Consider the following 18,585-nt stretch of genomic DNA (forward strand, 5'->3'; position numbering starts at 1 on the left):
ATAAGACACTGGTCCAGGCCCAAGGTCATGGGCTCAATGAGAAATCTACAGACGAGAAATCTACAGCTGCTCAGTTATGAGAAGAGGAGAACTAAGTGGAGCAGAGCTGCAAGGATAGCAGCAAAAACAGACTGAATGAGGCAGCGATGGTGAAGGTCAACAGAAGGGAAAACAAATTCTCCAGAGCTGGTGTGTTCTGGGCAGCCGAGAAGGCCACAGCAAGCCGATTGGGACTGGTACAAAGAGCACCAGGGACAGAGAGCCCTGGACAACGATACTGCCAAAGGAACCCAGGACTTAAAACCCCTCCTGAGAACTGAAGCAATTTGGAGATCACACAGCGGATCCTGGACAACATGTGCGCACAGGACAGACCTTCCGTCCACGCTTCCCCCCACACTCTTTTCCGAAGCCACACCCAGCCCCAGGTAATGAGTGTGAGAGTATGAAAGTGGGTTAGGGCTTAGGGCACTAATGCTTGCTTTCTTCCTTCCTCTGAGTGACGTGGAAGCATTTCCGGCACTCTCCGCTGTTATTTTATTATTTTATCAATAACGCTTAAATTCAGATGTGTGGTGTGCCTCGTCATCTCCTCCCCAAAAAGATCCTGTGGTCCCAGCCTGATCAACTGTGGGCCCAGGCAGATTGGTAACAAAGATCTGTCACATCGTGACCTGCACTTTGAAAAACACTGCTCCAACAGACACTGCTTAGAGAAGATTCTACCATTAGGGACCAAAAGGCGGTGCAGTATCCATAAAAAGGATTATGCAGAACCGCTCGAAGAACTGTGCTTTAAATATATTAGCTGGGTTCTTTGCATATTAACCTGATCCTGAATAAGTAATGTAAAATATAGTATGTTAATGTCTTATTGCAACTTTGCCTTAACAAAGTTTCAAAAATTCCCCCAAAACAGTAAGTGCTGTATAATGTTACACACTAAAGAAAAAAGAAAAAAAATCCTCGGTGTTTCAAATTGAGCATTCAAAATTAGTGGATACTTTTGACCTTAATCTCTGTCCCTCCACTCCCCATCTATATAATGGGGATAATACCAATTCATCTCATAGGGGTGTTCTGAAAATACATTCACTGTTTGTGAAGCATTCAGATAATATAGCGATGAGCACCAAAGGAAAACCCAGGAGTAAATTAATAATTCTGTTTCCAGAGTAGAGTTTGAATAGCATGCAGTAAATAAAGCATAGGCCACACAATGAACAAGGAGAAGCATTATTAAACAGTAGCTCATTAAGTGAGCATAGTTCATCCAGTGCACTGAACGAAGCAGTATCCTTTAGGAAAAAAAAAGATCATGTAATTAAAGACGGTCATGCACACACACAAGGGAGCCAATTAAGGTTGCATAGGCAACCTTAATTCTAACATTTCCTAACTTCTGAGTGCTTGACCTTGCAAGCTTAATACTGTTCTTTTAATGTACATTTTTGCATGCAATACATACATGCACGCACACCCATTAAATACGTGTGTACACACACACCACACACACAATTATTTCCTCAAGAGAAGACTTACAAGACTGCAAAAAATCACTTCAAGGGAAACCATAAGCAGTGCACTTGGAAGATTTGCTCAATTTACTGACTTCAATTTTTGCCTGACTAAAGGTATTTTTCTGCATATTTTCTTTCCCAGAGTAACATCGTCAGTAGTATAAATTGTATTGCCTCCTCATTAGGAAAATGAAGTAGGCATGCCTACAAGAAATATACATGGAGAATATTTATCATGTTCCATACCCCAGTGCAGCACGCTGTTCTATTTTCAAAGTGCCAAATCCCCAGCACAACACTTAAGATTGTTCTGTAATTTAGGACAAGAATAAAAAAACATTTTTAATGATTTTCAGATTTAGAGCAGTAATTCACACAATTTTTTTCCTTATGATTTGCCAGACTAGTACTCGCCAGACAAATGTTTACACTTTTACTCTGAGAACCTCTTCTCCCCTCTCCCAGCTCCAACAGCTTAGCACAATGGATGTCACCTTCAGTGAAACACGAATAGAAAAGACTATTTCAAGAAGTAGTATATTTTAAGCTAAGAAAACATCTTTTATTTCTATCAGTATGACCCACTTGTTTCACAGTGAAGTCTGGCAGCACAACTATAACAAGGGCTTTGTCAGAATTTCCATTATAAACTTTTTTCAGAGAGGTTATATTTTGCGTAGAATAAAATAAACATGACTTATCCATTCTCAGTCTGCGTTGACCATTTAAATTGGCCGTATAAGATACACTACAGAATTAACTTGGTGATTGGCATCTAGGTTTCAGCATCCAGGTTAGCTATCCCGGGTGTGAATGGCCACACTGAAAAGCCACATTTGAGTTACTGGGTGCACACTGGTGCTGCACTCCCCTGTATGTCACTAGGAATTCTGGGGGCAAATCCCATGGTTCTTAGCACTGCACTAAGTGGAGATGCTCTGATTCCTTCCCAGTGAACTGTGGAAGAATGTGTCTGACCTTCTTGGCTCTCTGGGGAATTATGGGAAGGAACTGGAGGACTATCACCACGATTGATTTAGCCTGCATGCTCACTTGTGCTTTAGCCTATAACCAGAGATGTACCAGCAAACCCCAGGTGAAAGCAACAAATTCAGGTTAGAGATTTGTCATCTGTATAAAAGACAGTTTAGGGACAACATGCAAGTAAGAGCTTAAGTTAACTCTACAGTGAAAATATATCCATATTAATTTTGGAGACAAAACTGAACTTTTAAACTTCTGAGACAACACCACAGTTATCCTCTTTTTGTGTCCTTCCTAACCCCACTACCAGCAGGGTCCTTCATGACCAGTGCCAATAAACTGTGTGTCTGTTAGCAGCAGGATTCTCAGACAGCATGTGACAATCCATCTGCCTAGTAAGTCTAGAAAAGTTACCTTTATAAAGCAATACCATTCTCCCAGTTCCTGGAGTGTGATATCCAAAGTTGCTTTCCAAACTAAGTTGTCATGCCACAGCAGAGCCATTAAACCAATTAATCGTTTAACAGCATTTTATATGTAATTTAACACAGAAGCAATACTCTTTCTGTGCACGTTTTACATACCAAAGAACAGAAAACAAACAATAACCTTCAATAGATTATAGCCTACAAGTGGAAAATCAGAAACAGATTAGTGAATTGCTTTTATTGAATATTCTTCTACTCATTTCAGTAAAAATCCCTAGTTAACAACCTTTAGAGAGAATATTTTTATAAATTCTCAACAGGCCTTACTACAGGTTAAATTTTTCATTGCAGGAAGAATTGAACAGTTAAGCTTCCAAGACAGTTCCAGATTTACTAAAATTACTGCTCCAAACCATTTTCATTTGCTTTTCCAGCCATTTATCCATAAGAAGTTAAGTAATATTAGAGACAGAACCCCAGAAAAGTATATCTAATTCACTATTCCTCTGGAGAATTAAAATGGAAGCATATGACATTCTTGTCACTAACAACAACTAATACTGTACAAAGCCAGATGATAGACTAGTTTTTAAACTACAGCTGGCCCCAACAAGAAGCATTACAGACATCAACTAAACCAATTTTTCATTTCTACGCAAAAAGGAAATACACATTAGACTTTAATAAACTGACATGTTATGTCCAAAGACTTGTTCTACAGCACAATTTGGACAAAAAGTTGTTCATGTGTCTAAAGGGAGATGTTTGCACTGGCACAAACTTGAAATAAAAGGAAGAACAATCATACAGTTTTCCACTATTTTTCTGTTTTCCCTTGCCAATTTTGTATATATTTGTATTTTGTATACTTAAGGAGGGAACAGAAAAAATCCAAATCAGCTAGATAGAGAAAAACAGCTATTTTATTTCTAAAATGTTAGATAACAAAAAGACTGTTTAAGCAAGAACCAGAGAAGCCCAGGATATCTGGGATGCTGGAAGAAGCCTGACCTACCTGGCAAATTGTTTCTTCTTGGTCTGATATCATCTCAAACCCATAACAGATAAAAGATAATGCTAAAAAACCTTTGAATAGCTGTAAGTTGGAGCTTTCCAATATTCTAGAGAAACATTTTCTAATCTTGGAGGTTTGGAAGAAGTCAAATCTTAAAATTCCATTCTGATTATGTTTTATGCCCCACCTCCCAGCCCCCCGCTCAGGTTCAGTTCTGATCTGATTGATTAATGAGATTTGTAATCACTGCAATCTCCTATGCCACATATCTGAATACCTGAAAATCTGTTTTTAAAGTACATGAAACATTACTCTCTCTATACAGGAGTTCATGAGCAGAGTCACTGCTAAAATCAAGCTGGAATTGCCGAAGAGGTAGAAAGTAGGTTCAATAAACTGATTCTAAAGAGTGGGAATCACTGAACAAAAGTATTTCCCCTTCCCCACTGTTCTTTTTGATTGAGTGAAAGTCATATGAAACTTTTCAGCAATTTCACAACACTCAAATGTTAACATTTGTACCCTGAATGGGATTCTCCCAAAGTCTGAAGCTATTTGAGTCTTAGGGGGGGGGGGGGGTCAGATGGGGGCAGGGGCCGAGCCTCGCCTGGCTGTTTGGGGAGGCACATCCTCCCCTAACTGGCCCTCCATACAATTTCTGAAACCCAGTGCGGCCCTCAGGCCAAAAAGTTTGCCCGCCCCTGTGCTATAAACAGAACATTTACAGTCAACCAAGTGCTTCTACATTTTTTGTAAATGCCATAACACTGCACATCAAACATATTAAGCTTACCTACCTAAATAAGGAATACAAGGAGTCATCTTCAAGCTATTAATATAGTCTCTAAGTCGTTTGTAATTATCTTCTTTACTCATAACATACTCCAACTTCTCAAAGGTAGTTTTGTCTTTTCGGCTCAATAACTAGAAAAGAAAGGCAAAGATAGAAGGGTTGCAGTTCATTTAGGGTTGAGATGAATTTTGCACTTAAAACTGGATTCAACCAGTTTGCTATACATGAAAAATACTGAGTATCGTCCCAAAAATTACAGCTTTTACTCTTAGAGTATAGAATACATTTTCTCAGAATTTACAAGAAAATTGGTTAGTTTATGAGTTAAAATTAATTTTTAAATGGATCCTTTAAGAAATTTAGCACCAGGTCAAATCTTTTTTGGTCTTGAATTATCTCAATAATGGAATAATGCAGACTATTAAAACTTCTATATCAGTTAAAACTCAATGAACTCTCATGCACTGGTTAACGTTTTTTTAAAGAATTAATTTTTTTTATTTTATTTTATTTTTTTTTACTGTTATTCTCCATTATTTAAAGTTTCTTCTTCAGCAGGTACGCACAAATAAAGTTCTAGTACAAAGGATTCCAAGAAGATTATCTTCTTTCCAAAATGGCCACTTTCTTCCATTGCTCTCAATAGGAGTGAAGCTAAAAGTCCCCTTAGAAGAAAATGCCCATTCCTCCCAATGGGAATGACGTGAAGTTGATTGCAGGAGATATGGCTGCCCTAACACCATAGGTCCGTAACAAAGCCCTGTTTCACAACCATGATATTTTGGTTGAGCTATTGATACTCTTATGGTTTCTTTATCTTGAAACTTCATGACCTGTAAACTTTCCCAATAAGTTTATTTTCCAGTGAAAGAAATAAGAGCATTAAAATCTAATGAAAATTTTAAAACAGACTATAATTCTTTAAAAATCAATGTATTGCCTGATGCAGACATACTACTATTCACATACATAAATTCTGTTTAGTAAGAGAAAGATGCAATAGGAGCTTGGATCAACTTTCTCCACAGAAAAGTACAATAGTCTGGGCACACACACACCTCGATCGCTCTACTTTGACATAAGGCTGTCTTCGGGAGCCAAAAAATCTTACTGTATTATAGGTGAAACCGCATTATATTGAACTTGCTTTGATTCACTGGAGTGCGCAGCCCTCCCACCCCCCGCCAGAGCACTGCTTTACTGCATTATATCCGAATTTGTGTTATATTGGGTCGTGTTATATCGAGGCAGAGGTGTGTATATATATTTATTTTACTGTAAATCTATACTGTGCTCAACAGAATTAACTATAGCTTAGTTATTGTGTGAGGAATGAGATGTCAAATTAGAAAACACTGCACTCGAGAGAGAACTTTAACAGAACTACCACTGAGCAGCCACATTAAAGGTTTTATTTCATTTTTGGGCCAAAATTTAAGGAAATGTAGAAAAATGTTTAGATTGACTATTTTGGCAGGAGACTAGGTGTTCTAGTCTTGCAACCAAAGTTTTAGCTATATGCAAAGATGTACAGTAATTAGTAGTTTAAAAAGTGCAATGAGAGATATCCTAGGTGTGTCAGTACATAATCTTGAGATTTTACACCGCCACTACAACCAAAATCTACCTGGGTTTCCATGACAATGATGAAACAAATCTATGAACTTAAGCAAAAATATAATTGCATTTATTTTACATCTTTCGCCTTTCTTGCCTATATGTTCTGCCTACAAACTTCATTAGGGCGCAGCAAATATTACATCAGCTTTCAGAGATGCCATTTTTAAAGGGAGAGAATTGTCATCCCAAAAATTGTGTTCCTTGAAGTTCTGGCCCTAAGCCCATCTATGAAACCGTTGTGTCTTACATCTACTATGATAGGTTGCTAGGTTTGGGCTATTGCAGATTTCCAGGGAAAAATACAGAGCTGAGGACAGCCATGAGGATAATGGCATGCTGGGAACTCATCTGATAGTTTAAACATCTCTGCAGAGAGGAGACACTGTGGCAGAGCATAGAGGGAAAAGCAGTCTCTGAGGAAGCTGGACAATTCAGATGCCATGATCACAGCCATGTTTTCAAAGTACTTCATTTTTCAAACCAGCATCATCTCCATCTTGTCCATATTTAGTTGGAGGTCCCACCATTTGCGTTAGCAGCACCTCATGCTCAATAACACTGAAGACTTCTCTATACTTTAAATGTATTTGGCTACTGTTAGAGCTCAAAGTATTAGCAAGGATGTCTGATTTTTCCACTATTATCAGGCTCCAACATTTGGGACATGAAGTTTACCTTTTAGGTTTGTCTTCTCAAAATGGCTATTTGCAGCATAATTAGTTTAGACGAATTCATGTCTTTTCACCATGTGTAAGGACCTGCGTTTCTGGTTTATATTTTTTCTAAAGTTTCCAGGAAATGCATCAGCATTTATTTCAAAAAATTTAAAAAAAGGTCAAAAATCAGTAGAAAATTTACCTGGAAAACTGTGAAGTTAATATCAGGGTTAAAACTGGAGGACAGAACAACAAGGTGAAAAAAATCAACAAATAGAAAAAAAATTGTTTATGGAACAAACTAACTGTTGGTGATTTGTGCAGTTATGCTTGATATAAGGGGCTTCATCAGTGTAAATTCCAAAACTCCAGGGTAGCAAAGGCTTGCAGCAGTTTTTTCAACATTCTCACATTGCAAAATCATCATCTTTCCTGTCTCAGAGGTGGGATATAGGGGTTAGGAGCCAAGAGAGCAGATCCTAGTTCCTGAGACACAGTCCCACCAGCAGCAAGGGTGCTGCCACTATCTTCCTTGCCACAACATGCCCACCTCGACTTACCTCCCTGGGGCTGCACAGGAATCAGAGTGACCTATTCCCAGCCTGGGGGAAAGAGAGTTCTCTGTCTGGTTGGTGAAGCAGACAGAGCTCTGTGCCCTGGGGTTCCTTTCCACGGAGTGTCACATCCCTGAGCTCAACTACTCACAGGTGTTATCATGGGGGTGGGGAAGAGGATGCCCAGAGGGAAGATGGTGTGCCTGATACAGTGACAGCAAGCAGGGGGTGGGGGGATGATTGTTCCCAATGATTGTTCAGAACTGCCTTTTTTTTTTTTTTTAAGGAGGAGTTTTGTCAGGAAGAGGAGACATAAGTAATGTTGCAGGTGGAGATCCTCAGAATCTATAAGGAGGGTCCCTACTCCACAATTTTAAGGCCTCATATGTTTGAAGAAATACCAGCACACATGAAGAAAAAAATTGCTTACCTTACAGTAACTTGTTCTTTGAGTGACTGAACATATACATTCCACTGTAGGTGATGCATCAGCAGTTCCCTTATAGGACCAGGAACTTTGGCTCATCCAAACAGACTGTAATACCTCATTTGCCAGAACTCACTTCATTGTGAGAGGGATTGAGTGATAGCATAAAGAGTGGAAAGTACATGCAGATGACCACATGTACAATATGCATGCATATTAGTTATTGGAACATTGCTCCGGAAAGCTGATGAGGTGGAGTAAGTTACTATTCTTGATGGAGAAGAGACTTTAAATATTTTTTTACAACCTTTCTAAACAGACAGAAACCAGATGTGAGATGCATTGAGATGACACTGTTTGAACTTTAATTATTTCAGTACAGTTTACAAAGATTCTGGGGGGGAAGACTTGAAGGATCTAGCGTGGTCCAAGTAAAATGTAATGGGCTCTATGAACATCCAAAGCATGGAGTGCTTCTTCAGCCTCAGATGAATGGAGGGGTTGGTTTGTTTTGTGTTTTTTTTTTTTGGGGGGGGGGGGGGAGAAAATCACCAAAAATTAATCATTTGGCTTAGACGGAAGGCTGAGGTTGCTCCAGGCAGAAACTTGGACATAGCTTAACGGATACCTTGTCCTCATGAAAGACTGTGAAAGGAGGATCATTCAAGAAAGGGTGAAGCTCTGAAACCCTCCTTGCAGAATTTACATCTAGCAAAAACACCATCTTCATCGACAATGAAGGTAATGAAGTTGTAGTCATAGGCTCTCAAACAGGGACCCATCCATTTGGAGAGAATGAGATTTAAATACCATACAGGTACAGAAGCAGACAAGGGAGGGTAAACGTTGATTAGGCCTTTCAAAAACCAAGAAATGAGAGGATGAAAGAAGATGGAAAAAACATCTACTGGTAGATATAATGCAGAAATAGAGGCTAAGTGAACTATCACAAAATTATTTGAAAGGCCTGATGATTTCAGGTGCAGAACATGTCCAGTACATGTGTAACCTCTGTGAGATGGGACAATAAACTGTGGGATTGTATCCAAATGGAAAATCTCTTCCATGTAGCTGCATACCTGGCTCTAGTGGATTCCTTTCTGATGCTCACCAAGATGGTTTGAACCTCCCAGCAGCAATTTCTTCTGAGTGTTCATGCAGTAAAGTGGAAAGATTTGAGGTTTGGATGCAGAGATTTGCCCTGGTGCTGAGTTAGAAGTTCTGTGACTAGTAGCGAAGTTATAGGTGAGTGAATAGACAGTCGATGTAGATCCATGAACCAATACTAGCTTGGCCATGCTGGTTCAATAAGGATTAACAACACTCTTTCTTGTTTCAGTACTCTTGGAATGAGAGGAACTGGAAGAAATGCAGATGGGGGTGTCCAGACCAGAGAAGAAAACCATCTGTGATGGAACTTGGGCAGAGGCTTACCCTGGAGCAAAACCTCATGCATTTGCTGTTGAGGTTGGTCACTAGCAAGTCTATTACTGGATATCCCCAGCAGTGGAAAATCTGAAGAAAGATGTCTTTCTTGATTGACCACTCATGTTTGTCTATGAAAACCCTGCTGAGGAAATCTGCTAGCATGTTTCTTACTCCCAGAAGGTGAAAGGTCTTCAGGGAAACATTGTGAAGGATTCACAAATTCCATAGGAGGCCAGCCTCCTTGAACAGCTGGGACATTCTTGCTCCTCTTTGCTTGTTCAAAAAACAAACACGGCAGTGGTGTTGTCCATGAGAATTTGTACCATTGGTTCTCAACGGTGGGTATAAATATCTCACAGGCCTGATGAATAGCTCAGAGCTCCAACATGTTTATGTGGAAGGAAACCTCCTGAGGTGACCAAGAAGCTTGCACCTGAAATTGACTGGGATGCATCTACCAATGGCTGGGGGGCCCATCCGTTACCAGAGTAACAGTTGGTTCTCAGGACAGAAATGCAACTACTCTACATACATTTTGTGGATTCAGCTACCAATCCAGGTACGCAAATATGTATGTCCAGAGGATTTCTGGGTGATATACCAAATCGTGTCAGGCCTGCAGAAAGCGAAAGTGAAATCTGCCAGGCGAAGTTACATATATGTATGAGATCATGTGACCCAGGAGCTGAAGGCAGGCAGGCAGGCACTGTTCTTGTCCTCGACTTGAGGTTACGGATTGATATTGATAACAATCCCTTGGGAAATCAGCCATGGCTGTTCTGGCATCGAGGTCTACTTCTATGAGTCATGAGTTGAGTGGGTTTTTAACTGTGATGTCTAAAAATTTAGTTTCAGCCCTAAACTGAAGAACATTAGTCTGAAGAGCAGAACATTGCTCTGGACCCAGTCGCTTGATAGTGCGCAAACTAGCCAATTATCCAGATAAGGAAATATTTGAATGCTCAAACAATGGAGGTAGTCTGCAACCACCAACATGCATTTGGTGAAGAACCTCAGGGATGAAGAGAAACTGAAGCAGAACACCATTTACTAGTAATAGTTGCTGCCTATAACAAATCAAAAATACTTTCTGTGGCAGGGATATATTGTGACCATCCTGAACTTGATTTTTTTTTTTTTTTTTTTTTATGAAATAGTTCAACTTTGTGATGAAAGCATTTCTTCAGGACCAGAAAGCACCAACAACAGAAGCCTTTCCCTCTATGTTGGCAAGGAATTTCTTCTATTGCTCCCAATTCTAGAAGAGACCATAGTTCTTGAAGTAACACAATCTCAGGAGAGGGATCCCTGAAAAGGGATGGGGAAGGCGGGTTGGGAAAAGGAAGGTAAAAGTTGGATAGCATATCCCTCCCTTAAAGTGCTGAGTACCCACTTGTCCAACACGATGTTTTCCCAAGCACAGTAAAACAGACAGGCATAATCGAAATGAAGTAGATATCATCAGTATACATTTCTTGATCAAAAATCAAAATGACTGCTTCGAGGTTGCAGATGTCTGGTGGGAAAGCCTGCTACAGGTAAAGATAGCTGGTGACATCACAAAGAAATCTTGACCTCTTCTTCGGGACATAACAAGGTCTCTGATGAAAAGAGGTTCTAGAATAAGTCTGTGGCATAAACTGCTTCTTTTTCATAACTGGTCTATGTACTCCTAAAGAGCAAAGCATTGCACAACTATCTTTTAGTGTGCACACAGCATTATCTTTTTTGTTTGTTTTGGTCAAAAACAGTTTAGACCCCTCAAATGATGTCTTTTATTGTATTCAGCAGCTCCTTTGGAATGTCAGAATCCTGCAACCAGGAACAACGTCACATGGAGACTTCAGTACTCACAGAGTACAAAATGATATCAGCCTCATCTATTGCTGCCTGAAGGAAAATCTAGTTTGAGGACCGCCTTACAGCACAAAGCTAGAAACTGGTCCCTAAATTCCTCTAGTAATTTATCAGCAGACTTAAAAAGAGAAGAGAAATTAACAAAATTATATTTTGAAGAAAGAGCCTGATAATTGTCAACTCTCAAGAGTGGCAGGAGAATAGTTTACAGCCACATAAATCCAGTTTCTTAAATTCCTTATCCTTTGGAGTGGACTGACAAAACTATTCATTAGCAGTCACTACCACCAGACAATCAGGAATTGGAGGAATAAAAAAAAAACAAAACTCAAAATCTTACTGAGGGACCTGATATCATCTGCCCACTTGGTTGGCCACGAGGGATATAGAGGGTAGAGTATGCCAAAGATTCTTTGCTGGCTGTAGTAAGGCCTCATTGCTAGGAAGGGCAAGCTTCCTGAAGTAGGAGTCTGCAGTACATCAAGGAAGATGTGTGTATTCTCCGGCACAGGTTCTGCCTGCACCCTTAGAGAAGCAGCTACTCTCATCATTAGATTCCAGAAAACTTCAAAATTCTCTTAGGGGTAAGGTGGAGAGGGGAGAAGAGGGGAGAAAGAGACATTGACTCTGGAGTAAACACTTTGTCCAGCGAAGAGGAGGAAATATAGGGAGGAGCCTCTAAGCGTTCCTTTAGTAATTCTTCCTCCTTCATAGATTCCATCACAGCAGGTTGAGGGATGGCTGCAGGATACTGAGAAGATGCCTCTTGTATTAAGGGAGGAGTATACCTCCTCCTAGAAAGTGAATGGAGACAGAGGTCTACAATCTCTTGGAGCAGCCCAAGACTAATACGACCATGGAGAAACAGGGCCAGGGAAGATATTGAGGTGGCTGAAAAGCCAATTAATAGGTCAGTGCTGGGCATATCTTCAGTGTACAGTGCGTCGTCGGCACAAATACTGGAGCGAGCTGCAGCAGAGGAAAGTAAGGCAGGGAAAAACAAAAGATCTCTAACTGTCCATTCCTAGGGAGTAGACAGCTCCCTGTGTAAGCATATTGATGCCGATTGTGTTGGTGACCCTGAGGTATACTGGACAGTCTGAGAAGGACCAGCACAGCTGAGGACATCTGTCTCAGTGGCTCTGATGGAATTGATGGTGTCACCTCAAATGGGACTGAAGAACACTTCAATTTGTGAAGCTTCTGACCAGTGCCAGAGGACTTAACAGAAGACTTTCCAGGAGAACAGACAGACTTAGAGGTCTTGTCATAGTCAGAATGCTTTGACCTGAACAGAGAAGGGGAAAACAATGTTTACTATCAGACTTGTGTTTCAACTCAGAGTAGTTGGAGAGACACTCTAAATTAATCCAAAGTACCCGGGATCACGATCAGGACCTGGCTCAGACACAGGTCACACTGCCACCTTCAAGAAGTGAATCTTAAGACGACAGTATCTCTGCTTTTCAGTTCGAGGGGGATGAAGGTACAAATAGGGCATTTGCCCCTCACATGGCCCTCACATAAACAAACCTAACCGCTCTTGTGCCTATTTGTGATATGGATATCAGCCCTACACATGACAGTTTAAAATCTGAGGATTTTTTTTTCTATAATAAATCCTCCAGGTTCTAATACAAACTATAACTAATTATAGTGTGCTAAATACTAAATGTATATATTAGAAGTTTTTTGAAAGCTCGCTAATCGAAGCTAACACTGGGGGAGTCCCAACTCTCACAACAGGAAAAGGAACTGAGAGGCAGGCAGTGGGCACACCCCTTGCACGCCCTGACCTAAGAACATGGGGAGAGCAGGGGCACATGGGCCACCTAGTGGTACTGATGACAAAAGCGTGTAATTTTTGTGCACTGGAACACAAACACCTACAGTGGAACATGTATGTGCACAATCACTCAAAGGAGAAGTTTTCATTATTATTTGAACTGTAGTAGTGCACAGGGGGTCACAACTGTGGATCAAGGTTCTATTGTGCTAGGCACTATATATAACTACAAAAAAAGTGTTCCTTCCTCTGAAGAACTGACTGTCTCCCTTCTAGGAGGGTCAATTCAAAGTGGGTCAATTAGGCATAATCTTGTTTATATTTGATGCATCCCTATAGGCTCTTTTTGAGGAATTCGACATGTAATTTCACCCCAAAGGTTCCTGTATGTAATTGCCTTGTGATGGTGGGATACATATCAGAAGTCCTGAGATACAAGTATAACTTTCTAAAGTATTTCAGAGGAGACATCTGCAGAGACTGTGGCAACATCAGAGGTAGTGTCATAAGGAAAAGCAAAAGCCAATTTAATGGATTTTGGGTTTGGTTTTGTTTTTTTAAATCATTCCTCTCCAGTCCCTTTTCTTCATAGACTGCAGAGAGTAGGTGATAGAAAAGGCTATGGTCAGACATGCGTGGTCAGTATGTTCCGTTTGTGAAGGGGTTTATATTGAGGACAATCACCTGCACCAATCTGGCCTATTGTCCTTGTAGCTGAAACAGCCAAAGTTTCTCTGCCACTGAGGTGACAATGACCAATAAAACCTTGTAAAGGGCCATACCAGTATCAGGCATGTTGGTGGCAAAGATACAGTTATATGAACAAAGACAACAGCAGACATGACTACCTGTAGTGCAGTGAGGAAGGATTTAGAGACTCACTTTAGAGAGCTTTCAGTCCTGCAACCCACTAATTCTTTCAGAATGCTTGCTCAGTCCACTTTAATTAGGATTTCCCTATGCTGAGAATAGTCTTCTTGAGATGTAAAAAGGAAGAGTTGATTTTAGAAGGAGACATGTTTCGTGACAATGGGTTTCCGTACTTGTCATAAACAGATTGTTAAGGGTTAATGTCTCTTTCACCTGGAAAGGGTTAACAAACAGGGAACTAAACACCTGACCAGAGGACCAATCAGGAGACAAGATACTTTCAACCCTGGGTGGAGGGAAGTTTGGGTGTGGGTCCTTTGTTTTGTGTTGTTTTTTTTTTCCCTCTCGGGGATATGAGAGGGACCAGACATTACTACAGGCTCTCTAAAGTTCTGTTCAAATAGTAAGTAGAACAGGCGATTTAGGTTTTTTAATTGTTTGTTTTACTCTATTTGCACATGTGGATCTGGCTGGTTAACTTTTATGTGTGTAGTTGCTGGGAATATTTTGATTTGTATTGGTACTGGAGGAAGGGTTTCTTCCTTTGTCTGTGAACTATAGGACCCTGTAATATTTACATCTTCAAGTTAGAGAATCCTTTACTTTTTCCTTTCTTTTATTAAAAGATTTCTGTTAGAGAACCTGATTGATCTTTCCTTGTTTTATCCCAGGGGATTGGGTTTAAACACCAGGACTGGTGGGGGAGGAGGGAAGGGGGAGAGAGAGGCTAATCTCTCTCTGTGCCAGGATTACTCTCTCTCTCAGGGAAAGTCTGGGAGGGGCGGGGGGAAGGGAGAATGGTTTATTTCTCCTTGTTTTAAGAATCCAAGGGAGGGGAAGGATGGGGAGATCAGAGTGCCCCAAAACACTATATTTTTGGGTGGTGGCAGGCTATCAGATCTAAGCTAGTAATTAAGCTTAGAGGAATTCATGGAGGTACCCAAATTTTGGACGCTAAGGTTCAGATTTGGGAATTATACCTTATGACAGTACTGAACCCATTAATTTTTGAAGGGGACTCTGTTGATGACTCTTTTTCTCTCTGGATAGTGGGGAACGAGCCCACTGTTTTGTCCAGGACTCTGGAATAGGTAAGGCAGACCAATTGCATCTGTGTCTCATTTTCAGGTCTCCTTGTATAAACTGAGATGCTCAATCTGCCAGTTTTAAATGGGAGTGCACAAGATCTACTTTCATGCCCCATAGCTTCATTCAGGAACAGAGGACTAGAGTCATAAGATTCAAAATGTTTCAAGAGGGAGTGGGAAATGTCAGCTTCTTCAGCTGATGGTTTTGGGGACTGATTATATTGCATGACCTACTCCACAGATGACAATGCTGAGTTGGTGCATCCTATCTTTAGAAGACTTTCCTATTTATATATTGAGAACCAGAGGGAAATGTTACTTCCAAAAGAATTTACACAAACTGGATTTCAAGAGAGAAAAATATCTGACGAGGTCTCCAGAATGCACCTTCAGGGGTGATCATGCGACTTGAATTTGCAAAGGGTGATGGACTGCGTGGCTGAGCTCACCTCAGGAAAGTCTGAAGTGTTAAAAACACTTTTCCAGAAATGGGAGAAGAATCAGTTCTCCATGAAAATCAAAGATTTTTCAAAAACTGGATTACCTAAAATTTCAAAAATGGTCAGAGGAAAGGCTGAGCTGGCTTTAATTTGAGCATCCCCTGATGGAGGCTTGAGACACACCCTTGTGATATGGATAGTGATCCTGGCAGAGTGTGCAAAATGGAATAGGCAACAGGCTTGTGGTTAACCAAGTCAGACTGGGGGAACAAAAGGGAAGGAATTAAAAATAAATGGGAGGTTTGAGGGTTCTCTCCCAGAACTCCTTGAAACGCCAGCTGAAATTTTCTGAATTTTTGACTATTTTAAGACATTCTGAAACAAAAAATCTTATACAAAAAATAAGGATCTGCATGGTGTTTACCTGGAATTTTCAACAAGCCTAATTTGCCTGAGGCGAATTATATTCAGCTGATTATTGAAGCTTATACCATCCTATAGGGTCATGAATAGTGTATGTTAACTGAAAAATACTGTCCTTCACAATGCCTCCTGGCTTGCAGGAATACAGCAACTCTGGTAACATATAAGACAGTTACCTATTCCATAACTGGTGTTCTTCGAGATGTGTTGCTCATGTCTATTCCACAATAGGTCTGCATTCTCACCACGTACACCAGTGCCCTAAGTTTTTCCCCTAGCAGTACCCATATGGGGGAGCGCCCCCTGCAACCCCTGGAGTGGTGCCTGCCTGGCACGGTATAAGGGGAGCTGTGCGCTCCTCCCACCCTCAGTTCCTTCTTGCCAGACAACTCCAACAGAGGGGAAGGAGGGTGGGATGTGAAATAAACATGAGTAACATCTCGAAGAACACCAGTTATAGAAAAGGTAACGGTTTTTTCTTCGAGTGATTGCTCATGTGCATTCCACAATAGGTGAGTCCAATCTGTATCTGTTGGAGGTGGGTACAAGTTCACAAGTTCCCAGGATGAAGGACAGCCCTGCCAAATCTAGCATCATCCCTGGTCTGAGGGACGATCGCATAGTGCGAGATAAACGTGTGAATTGAAGACCACGTGGCAGCTCTACAAATGTCCTGGATGGGGACGTGGGCCATGAAGGCTGCCGACGAGGCCTGCACCCAAGTCAAGTGTGCCCTCACAATGGGTGGCAGGGGAACACCTGCCAGTTCATAACAAGAACGGAGGCACGAAGTGATCCAGCTGAACAGCCTCTGAATGGAAATCGGCCGGCCCCTCGTGCACTCAACCAAGGCAACAAACAGTTGCGAGGACTTTCTGAACAGCTTAGTCTACTTGAGGTAGAGAGCCAGATCCCACAGCACATTGAGTGTGTGGAGACGGCGCTCCTAACTGGACGCGTGAGGCTTGGGGCAGAAGACCAGTAGAAAAATATTCTGACCCATGTGGTAGGTGGAGACCACCTTCGGGAGGAATGCGGGCTGTGGGTAGAGCTGGACCTTGTCCTTATGAAAGACCATGTACAGCAGTTCGGAGGTCAGGGCCCTTGAGACTCACCTGGCCAATATGACTGCAATGAGGAAGGCCACCTTCCACGAAAGGTGAGACCAGGAGCACATGGCCAGTGGTTCAAACGGGCCATGAGACGAGCCAACACCAGGTTTAGGTCCCACTGTGGGACTGGGGATCTAGAATACAAAAAAGACGGTTCAAACCCTTAAAGAACTGGCCAGTCATAGCATGGGAAAAATACCGTGTGCCCTTGCACCAGTGGATGGAAGGCTGATATGGCTGCCAGATGCGCCCTGACTGACGAGGCCCTGGGTCCTCAGGGGGAGGAGGTAATCAAGGATAAGCTGGATTGAGGCAGTCACCGAGGAGATGTCCTGGTCCACTGCCCACCTACAAAATCAGGACCACTTCGCCAAATAAGCGCGGTGAATGGAGGGCCATCTACTTTCAAGAAGGATGCGCTGAACGTGGTCTGAGCATGTCCATTCCTCTCTACATAACCACTGAGCAGCCACTCCGTGAAGTGAAGAGCCACTAGATTGAGGTGGAGGAGGCAGCCCTGGTCCTCTGAGAGCAGGTCTAGGCAGAGCGGCAATGGCAGAGCTACCACCAGGTCCGTGAGGGTCCCTCTCGTACCAATGCTGCCTGGGCCACTCTGGGGCAAGGAGGACCTGGACCTTGTCCAGCTTTAACTTCTCCAGGACCTTGCTGATTAGGGGGAACGGGGGAAAGGGGTAGAGAAGCTGGCGTGACCATGACAGGAGAAAGGCATTTGCGATAGCGCCCCTCCCCAGGCTCCCCACCGAGGGCAGAACCGGGGGCATCGTCAGTTCTGCCGAGTCAAATAGGTCCACCTGGGAAGTACCCCACCTTCAGAAGAGCCAGTGGGCCACTTCCGAGTGGAGGGACCACTCGTGTTGCGAGGAAAAGTTCCTGTTCAAGCGATCCACCCTCTTGTTCTGGGCGCCCGGTACGTGGAAGGCCTTTAGGTGGATGTCGTGGGCTTTACAGAAGTCCCACAGCCTGAGGGCTTCGCTGCAGAGGATTAGGCCCTGCCTTGCTTGTTGACATAGAACATCAAGGCCATGATGTCCGTGAGGACCCTGACTACCTTGCCTTCAAGGTGTGAGCAGAAGGCCATACACACCAGCCGCACCGCCCTGAGCTCCTTGACGTTTATATGTAGGGTCAGGTCTTGAGTCTGAAAGTTCCCCACATGGGCCCCCCAACGCAGGTCCAATGCATTGGACACCAGCTCCAATGAAGGGGCCCTGTCCCTGAACAGGACCCCCAGAGCATGTTGTTTGGGGCGGACCACCACCTTAGGGGAGCGATCACAGAGTCTGGCACAGTGAGTTCCTTGCCCATCCTGTCTGTGGCCTGGGAGAACTTCGAGGTCTACCAGAGCTGGAGGGGTCTCATCCTGAGTCTGGTGTGACGGACCACATATGTGCACACCGACACGTGACCGAAGAGTTGCAGGCAAACCCTGGCTGTTGTCACCGGGAACCTTATGACTGAGTCTGTGACATCTTTCAGGGTCTCGAACCTGTCTGGCGGGAGAGAGGCCCTGGCCGAGTCTGCGTCCAGGAGCACACTGATAAACTCTCTGCGTTGGACCAGGAT

The 18,585-nt window shown here is 42.4% G+C and overlaps 1 protein-coding gene across 3 annotated transcripts in view; it reads right to left on the reverse strand.

Moving 5' to 3' along the window:
- The window catches only part of RALGPS2 (Ral GEF with PH domain and SH3 binding motif 2), a 314,141-nt gene that overhangs the window by 166,434 nt on the left and 129,122 nt on the right, over positions 1-18,585 (reverse strand). For all 3 annotated transcript variants that reach the window (XM_075067906.1, XM_075067905.1, XM_075067907.1), the window contains one exon: positions 4,745-4,871. In XM_075067906.1, coding sequence (XP_074924007.1) covers positions 4,745-4,871 — 127 coding nt within the window. The remainder of the gene's footprint in view (positions 1-4,744; positions 4,872-18,585) is intronic.

Source organism: Chelonoidis abingdonii, chromosome 7 (assembly GCF_003597395.2).
Source record: "Chelonoidis abingdonii isolate Lonesome George chromosome 7, CheloAbing_2.0, whole genome shotgun sequence".
NCBI lineage: Eukaryota > Metazoa > Chordata > Testudines > Testudinidae > Chelonoidis > Chelonoidis abingdonii.